Consider the following 10,000-nt stretch of genomic DNA (forward strand, 5'->3'; position numbering starts at 1 on the left):
AAAAAAAAAAAAAAAAAAAAAAAAAAAAAAAAAAAAAAAAAAGCTGGAAAATGGAATATACTTGAAGTATATAAAAAGTACCACAATGGAGAAGACTGATATAGGATATTTAAAAATTGAAGATACAATTAAAAAGAAATTGTTTTCTAATAATTTAAAAACAAGTATGGCACATAACGCAATGAAACAAAGATAATCTATATAATAAATATATGTATGTTTTTTTTTTTTTTTTTTTTTTTTTTTTTTTTATAGTTGAAGAGCTAAGCACGAATTATCTGGAAAATGTCAATTTCAAGGTTGGAAAATATAATCCATCTTTATATTTATATTACATATAAAAAAAAACATATATATATAAAATATATATATATAAAATATATATATATAAAATATATTTATATATATATATATATATATATATATATATATGTACATATTTTTGTTGACTTTCATCTTGTAGGAAATAAGCTTCATACAGGCAGAACTTTTCAAACAACATATGAAAGAACTAGGTTTAAAGGAGACTCAAGAAAAAGGTGATATTAAACAAAATGTACATTCAATTAAAAGATACTGTAAAGATATATATTCAATAAGTGATCATGAAAAATATTGTACGAGAAAGAAAAAGAATATATATTGTTCTTATATGAATAAATCTGAACGTTTTAATGGGAACGATAAAGATCTTTCTTCCTCTTCGACATATACTTCATCTTATAATTTGTCATCTAACATATCATGTGACATATCAAATGATAGGTCATCTTATATTTCGTCTGATACATCATCTGAATTATCATCTGATAAGTCAACAAATTCGTCTAGCATTTCATCCAGCTCATCATTAAAGTCCTCCTTTTATCACACACAACCTAGGATGTATAATCCGTACGAAGGACTAATACATGAACATAATACAAATATGTACACATCCATCAAGTGCAATAATATTAATGATTATGTGAATGATAAAGATAAGAAGAATAAAAAAAGTCTTCCATATAAAAAACCAAACTCATTAGAAGAAAATTTTTTGATATATTCAGACTTTATGAAAAAGAATATACAAAATAAGAAATATTATAAAACAACAATTGATTCTTTAAATGATTTATTATGTGATGGTATAGAGACAACACAGTTATATTATTTTTACGGTGAAAAGACAAAAATAAATAAAATTATTCTAATCAATTTATTATATGATATTATTGTTAACAATAGATATGATAAAAGACGTTTGTCGATCAATAATGAGTCCATAATATTTATATATTTTAGTCATATTAATGATATATCTAAGATACTTCATATTGTAACAAATAAATTAAAAAGAGATGAACAATATGAATATAATATAACAGAGGATGATATCCTACAACGTTTCTATATGTTACGAATTAAAAATATTTCAGAAATTATATCCTTTTTATCTTATATTAAACAGCATTCATTGAAAAATAAATGGAATGTATATTCTGATAATAAAAATTATAATAATAAAGAAGAAAACTACATAAAAAGTCATCATTACAATAATGATGTACATATAAAGATGGAACATGGAAATAAATATAATACTCATCAATATAATAATTATATACATAATAAAAATGATAGACTAAAAAACATTTCTTGTATAACTATATATAATTTTACTAATTTATTAAAAAATATAAATATCAATAATCCCTTTGATTATTTTTACCTCATAAGAGAATTAAAAATTGTGGCAAGTATGTTAAATATAGCTATCCTCATTTTTGATGTTGCAAAACATGAAGGGGTGGATAGTAACCACAATAATAAAAATAATAAAAAGGAATTAAAAATGAAAAATATAACAACTCAAAATGAAAAAGAATATAACAACACCGGCACGACGGCAACGACCAGGATGATCATCATAAATAATAATAATAATAATAATAACAACAACAACAACAACAACAACAACAACAATAATAATAATAATAATAATAATAAATGTGAAAGTGCCGTAAATAGTCACAATAAATTTTACCATAATTTTATTAATCAATCTCATCAAGATATAAACCAGGAACCTTATACTCATATTATAGATAATAAAGATATTATATCAACACAAAAAAAAAAAATATATATGACCAACATGAAACAAAATAATATTCATATGGAAAATTATTCTAGTGATACTACAAGTAATGATACCATTATCTATGAAGAAAATTCAAAAAATAGTAGCCTCTCAGATTTAACAGTATTAAATATTAATAATAATGTTTCAAATAATCAACATATAAATCATTTTTCTTATACTATGAATAATCCTAGTAACCATAGTATAAAAACAATTAATCAAAATAATGATAATATAACTTTCTTATATAATTCAAATATCTCTTTTCGTATTAACAAAATACCCTTACCATTCCAAATTTATAACAACTTTAATATTGTTGTACAAATTGACCTTATACAAAAAATCAAAAAGAAAAAATTCATTAGATTTACTCTTATCAAATCACAAAAAAATATTAAATATCTCTATTCTTATTCTTATATTAAAAAAAATATATTAATTGATATGTAGCATAAATTATCATAACATAAATATAAAAATATAATTATATGTATATATATATATATATATATATATATATATGTGTTGTTGTTTTTTTTTTTTTTTTTTGGTATATACATATTTCTGGTACATATCTTATTCATTTCATAAATACACAAAAAAATATAATAACATAACACACACAAGTATTTATAGGTGTGTAAAAACACTTAATATTTACATATTTATTTAATATAAATATTTTTTTCTTTTAATGTATATTTTTTAAAAAGAAGAAATAAAAAAAAAAAATATTAATATCCCATTTTGATTAATTTTTTTTTTTTTTCTATATGTCCTTATTAAAAATAATTATTGGTGTTCATGTGGTACACTTTATAAATTGGCACGTTAAAAAGAAGTATATTAATTTAGGTAAACAAAACATAAAAATATTTTAGCGGACCCAGAGCTGTAAAATTAAAAATTTATACATGTATGTATATTCCCATTAGGAGTTATTAATTTGTTAATATATATATATATATATATATATATATATATATATATATATATATATTTATTTATTTATATATTTATTTATATTTATTATTTTTTAAAAATGATTATTACTCGTCGTCGTTGTGTATACTGCAGTCCATAAAACTAGGTAAGAAAAAAGGAGAACCACTCTTTACATTTTTTGATTCTTTTCCTATGGTAAGCCTAACATTATCTCCTTTATATATATATCCATACTAAAAATAAAATAAATAAATAAATAAATAACCATATATATATATATGTATATATTTTATATATTCATTCAATAAAAACTTGTTTTATATTACTATTAGGTTGTGCAAAATATTTCCTAATTCTATTGATCTTTTTTTCGACAGTATAACATTCGTTGTTCTGCTTTGAGCTGTTAATATCATGGGACCAAACTGAAGAAAAATAAAATATACATATATATATATATATATATATATATATATATATATATAACAATATAGAATAATATATAATAAGAATTATTAAAAATATAACAAAAAAAAATAATTTCTAAAATAAAAAGTTAGTTAATATAAATAAATAAAAGCTGTATTCCATCATACCTTGACACCTGATATTTTTTCCCAAACAGCATCTGCTGGATGATATGAAACTCCTACAAAAGAAATAAAGATAAAAATATATAATCATATATATATATATATATATATATATATGTATATGTGTTTGTATTATTTTTCTTATTACTGTATGAAACTGTCTTATTATTTTCATCAACAAAAGTTGAATATCCAGGATCACTTTTATTCTCCTCTCTAGTATCCTGATTTATATTATCTTGGTTATTATTTTGTTTAAATTCATTAGAATACTGCTCAATATCTTTTTTTCTTCTTCTTCCCCTTCTTTTATGAATTTTTGAAAATTCTTTCTCAGAATGTTGTCCTTCTGATTCACTTACAGAAGATCGTGTATTCTTTTTATTATTTCTGTTCATTTCTTCTTCATCTTCATAAGAAAAATCATCGTTTTGACTTTTCGTTTGTTCCATATTTCTATGATAAAAGTTTGGATCCAAATTATTTCCTTGTTCGTTATCATGATTATTAAACATTGGCCCCATTTGCTCTTCCGTCAAGTTTCCATTATAATTATTGTTCATCATATTAGATACTACGTATAAGGAAGGATTCAATGGTTTATTTGTATTATTATATAAAGCAGGATGGTTGAATGGTTGATTCATGGTCATACTTAAAGGTTGATTTAGTTGTTGATTTAGTTGTTGATTTAATTGTTGATTTAATTGTTGATTCATTTGGTGGTTTAATTGATGGTTTAATTGATGGTTTAATTGATGGTTTAATTGATGGCTCATTTGATGATTCATTTGCTGATCTAACTGTGCATTCATTTGATGACTTATCTGTTGATTTATTTGTTGATTCATTTGTTGATTCATTTGTTGATTCATTTGCTGATTCATTTGTTGATTCATTTGCTGATTCATTTGCTGATTCATTTGTTGATTCATTTGTTGACTTAGCTGATGATTCAACTGCTGGTTGATCGGTTCAGCTAGCTGTTGTCCTATTGTCTGAGGTGGGGGAATTACCTGATAATTTATTGCCTGACCAAGGGGTTGCCCCACTTGGTGTCCTAATGGTTGTACAACCTGCTGATCTAAAGGAAGATTTATAACAGTATTGGCTAGTTGATTATTAAATGGTGGATTGATAATTGTATTAAGATTAGTATATAAAGGTTGATTCATATCATTTACGAGATTAGGATTCAAATTATTTAGATTCATATTCTGAATATTTGTATTAGTAGCTTGATATGATGAAGAAGCATTACTGTTACTAGCCAAATCAGTAGGTTGTGTTTCTTCCGGTGGGTTTTTTTTCATTTTAGGTCGTCCCCTTTTTCTTTTAACAGGTGGTGCTGGGTTATCATTAGTTTTGTTTATGTTTTCCAAGTTATTATTATTTTGAATATTATTATTTGTAATGGGTACATTTGGTACTATATTAGCGGGTACCACATTAGCAGGTACCACATTAGCAGGTACCACATTAGCGGGTACCACATTAGCGGGTACCACATTAGTGGGTAACACATTAGCTGGTACAACATTAGCGGGTATCACATTAGTGGGTATCACATTAGCTGGTACAACATTAGCGGGTATCACATTAGCTGGTATCACATTAGCTGGTACACTTGTAGTAGGAAGAACCATTCCATTCATATTTGGTACTATAAAATTTTTCATATTATTATTGACTATATTTAAATTATTCATATTATTTACATTTTCCTTTTCATCTTTATTGGTTTCGTTTATAAAATTTCTCGAATTTTCTTCTCGTTTCTCATCACTAGGTGGGATATTTTGTTTATCTGACAGACTATAATTATTTTTATCTTCATTTATATCTCCAACATAGTTCATAGGGATATTGTTTGGATATATATTTCTTTGATTCATTACATGATATTTATTATTATTATTATTATTATTATCATCATTATATTTATCATTATTATTATTATCATTATGATTATTATTATTATTATTTTCATCCGTCAAGTTCATATTATTATATAACATATTATTATCATCAATATTTTTATTATGATCTTCATGTATATTAACTTTTGTATTCATGTAGTTATCACTATAATTTAAATAGTGATCATTTAATTCATTATCATGATAATAATTTTTATCATATGCTCTTCCTTCTTCTATATCATAAGGATGTTTGTAATATACATCATTTCCATCAATATTATTGTGATTATCATAATTATTATGTTTATATTTATTGTTACACAAATTATCCTTTATTATTAATTTAGTATATTTTTTATTATTAAAAGATGAAGAACCATCATCATATAAATAAGAAGAATCTTTATTATCATATTTATTATTCATGTTAGATGTGTATTTGTTTTTGTGTTCAACCATTTCATATGGATAACTATCAAGATATACATTTTTTTCGTTTTTATAATATTCATTTCTATAAATATAATTTTTATTATATTCTTGATTATTTATTATATAATTTCTCTCTTTATTATAAAACATGTTATCCATTTTATTTTTTTTTTCGTCTGCCTCCAGTTCATTATTATTAAGATTGAATTTATTATTTTGTTGATTGCTAATTCGATTTTCATGCATATATATATTCCTATTCCTATTAATATTATTATTTAGATTATCTGTGTCGTCAATTGTATTATATTCATTCAATAGTTCATTATGTTTATAATACATATTATTTTCATCGACATGTTTAAATGTGGTATTTTTTTTTTTCTGCATCATTCGATATTCTTCTTCTCCAGATTCTAAATTCATACTTTCATTATTTATCTCACCACTTTCTTCTCTTCTCTTATAACTCTTCTTTGGTAAATTTTTCAAATATGTCGTTGTATTGGTTCCTCCTACAATATGATGATTATATCCATAATTATTTTTATCATCATACATTTTATTTTTATCATCATACATTTTATTTTTATCATCATACATTTTATTTTTATCATCATACATTTTATTTTTATCAACATACATATTATTTTTATCATCATACATATTATTTTTATCATCATATATATTATTTTTATCAACATACATATTATTTTTATCTAATGTGTGTATTTTTTCGTCCATATTATTATTATTATTATTATTATTATTATTATTATATATATAATCATTTTCATCACCTCTTTTAATATCAACCTTTTCATCAAATGAACTATATCGTTTTAATTTTTCTTTCTCATAATAATTATTTAAAGCATTTCCTTTATTGTAATAATCTTTATAATCATTGTAATAATTTTTATTCATATATTTAGATTTATGCACATTTTCTTCATCATCATAAAAATGGTACTGATCCCGATTAACATTATAATATCTATCATCATATTGATTATCTATATATTTATCATCATTATAATGAACCTCAGGATATGGTTCATTTTCTTTATCATCATTATTTTTCATAAACATATTTTTTTCATTATATTTTATATTTTTATAATAATAAGAATTTTCATTTAATTCATTTTTCTTATCATTTCTATTAGATACACGATTGTAATAATCATTATATCGTGATGGAACATCATTATAATATTCTGGATAATCCTGTTCTCTATAATATATATCGGAATCTACATTGGAATATTTTTCTTTATTTGTATATTTTAAAACATTTTCATATCCCTCATCACTATTTAATTGTTTATATTTCACTCGTTTATCACTATTATATCTAGCCAATTTATTATCTCTTTTAAGAATATAACCTTCACTAAATCTATTATTATAATTTGAATAATTATTGGATGGACTATTTTTATCATTCGTTTCTTCATGCTCTACATGTTCATCTTGATCTACTACATCATTATGATGTTCTATTTTGTCCTTATCATTATGATCATACTTTTTATCATATTTATAAAGATGATTATGATGATGATAACCATCACTAGGATCATACTTTTCATCATATTTATGATGATGACCATCACCATGATCATACTTTTCATCATATTTATGATGATGACCATCACCATGATCATACTTTTTATCATATTTATGATGATGACCATCACCATGATCATACTTTTTATCATATTTATGATGATGACCATCACTATGATCATACTTTTTATCATATTTATAATGATGACCATCACTATGATCATACTTTTTATCATATTTATGATGATGACCATCACCATGATCATACTTCTTATCATATTTATAATGATGACCATCACCATGATCATACTTCTTATCATATTTATGGCGATGATCATCTTCATTTCGTTGAAAATTCTTTTCATTGATCATGCTTCTCCTTATTTGTGTAATTCTTCTTATAAAACTTTCTTTATTATTTTTCTCCTCTTCTTTATTAATATTAACTACCCTATAAATATTTTTATTTAGTCTTATAGCTTTTTCTTCATTATTATTTTTAATAGATACGATTTTTTCATTAGGCAATTTTTCACTTTTATTACTATGATCTGAATGATCACTATGATGATTTGATACCATAGAATGTATATTTATATCATCATTAGTAGCATTTATATTTTCTTTAAAATAATGATCTTTTAAGAAAGAACTTTTTTTTTTTTTTTTTTTTTTTTTCTTGTTCATTATATCATAATAATCTTCATTTAATCCTTCTTCAGGTTTATAATATATATTATTTTTTTCTTCCTTCTTATTATGAATAAATGGTGAGTTCTTTTTCTCTTCATTTTTTTCTAATAATAAATTAATCTGTTCTTTTCCATGTGCATGTATACCGTTCATACTATTCCGTGTTTTCTTCTTTTTATATATTTTATTAGGTGTATTTATAGAATAACATGAACCAAGAGTAGAAATGTCATTATCAAAATAAAGTTCCTCTTCTTTATCAGAATCAAAAAAAGAGGACACGTCCTCATCTACATAACTTATTCTACTTAGAGTATTGTCTAGGTTGTCGTTTAATAACTGTGAGCTGTTTAATCTGTATATTCCACATATACTATCACTCTGATTATTACTATTATTCATATTATCAACATTATTACTATCATTATTAAAGTCCTCTTTCTTTTTTAAAGTATCAACAACAGATGGATTTAACTGTTCATTAAAGTTACTAAAATTAAGGCTCTCATTGTTTTCCCTACCATGAAAAAATAAAATAATATAATATAATATAATATAATATAATATAATATAATATAATATAATATAATATAATATAATATAATATAATATAATATAATATAATAAAATAATAATAATAATGATAAAGCACGTACATATGTATAATGTCTATATATATATATATGTATGTATGTACTTATGTATATATCTTTTTATATTTAAACATAAAAACACTTGTTCCTCTTTTTTTTTTTTTTTTTTTTTTTTTTTTTATAAATATTTTAAAAAAACTTACAAGGACGATAAGGGCTTTCTTTCTATAACAGTAAATAAACCATTGCTAGCCGTTGATTGATCAAGCCTCTATAAAAATTAAAATATATATATTTTTTTTTTTCCACACATGTTAATTATTATAAAATATATATATATATATATATGTATTTTTTTTTTATATTCATTTAAAAAGAAAAAAAAAAAAATGTCTTAGTAGATACATATAAATACAATATATATAAATATATTTATACATATACAATTATAATTTTCTTCTTTAAACTTACGAATTCGGTTTTCTTTTCATTATTCATAATTAAAAATGTATATTCTTTTATATATAAAATATATGTATATTTAAAAAAATAATATAGTGGACAGGGGAGAAAAAACAAAATATAAATATCGTCTTGAGAAAAAAATAAATATGTACCTTTTATTATAGCACTTAAATATATTAACCCAATGAAAAATTAATAAAAATCATTTATATGAAATATTTATATAAAGGTCAATACATACATATATATATATATATATATATATATTATATTGTTTATATTACATTTATTTTATATATTTATGGCCTTTTCGTATTTTGCTCTTTCCAAAGAAATAACAGTTCAATTTTTTAAAGCGTACATAGAAAAGTTAAATGAAATTTTTTTTTTTTTATTAGCAGTTCATATTCATGTGTATATATATTACATAATATTTATTAAATATATATATGTATATATATATATATATATATATATATATATAATTATATATTCATCACAATATTTCAAACAAAAAAAAAAAAAAAAAAAATATACATATATATATATATATATATATATAAATTATAAAATATAATATATATAATATATAATTAAATAAATATTATAATTTATTGAACATTATTCTAAAATTAAAAAATCAAATCTCTCTAA

At 21.8% G+C, this 10,000-nt stretch overlaps 2 protein-coding genes across 2 annotated transcripts; one reads left to right on the forward strand and one right to left on the reverse strand.

The window, feature by feature from the left end:
* Positions 1 to 85: 85 nt before the first annotated feature.
* Positions 86 to 2,581, forward strand: PRSY57_0306900 (hypothetical protein; the record flags this gene model as incomplete). Its single annotated transcript, XM_012905697.2, has 3 exons — positions 86 to 164; positions 256 to 299; positions 464 to 2,581. The coding sequence occupies 3 exons, from the start codon at positions 86 to 88 to the stop codon at positions 2,579 to 2,581; spliced, it is 2,241 nt and encodes a 746-aa protein (XP_012761151.2).
* A 396-nt stretch (positions 2,582 to 2,977) lies between these two features.
* Positions 2,978 to 9,379, reverse strand: PRSY57_0307000 (hypothetical protein; the record flags this gene model as incomplete). The annotated part of the gene is made up of 7 exons (XM_012905698.2): positions 2,978 to 3,023; positions 3,185 to 3,309; positions 3,403 to 3,501; positions 3,673 to 3,725; positions 3,818 to 8,805; positions 9,085 to 9,152; positions 9,353 to 9,379. The coding sequence occupies 7 exons, from the start codon at positions 9,377 to 9,379 to the stop codon at positions 2,978 to 2,980; spliced, it is 5,406 nt and encodes a 1,801-aa protein (XP_012761152.2).
* Between the last annotated feature and the right edge of the window lie 621 nt (positions 9,380 to 10,000).

The sequence above is a fragment of the Plasmodium reichenowi genome, chromosome 3 (genome assembly GCF_001601855.1).
Source record: "Plasmodium reichenowi strain SY57 chromosome 3, whole genome shotgun sequence".
NCBI lineage: Eukaryota > Apicomplexa > Aconoidasida > Haemosporida > Plasmodiidae > Plasmodium > Plasmodium reichenowi.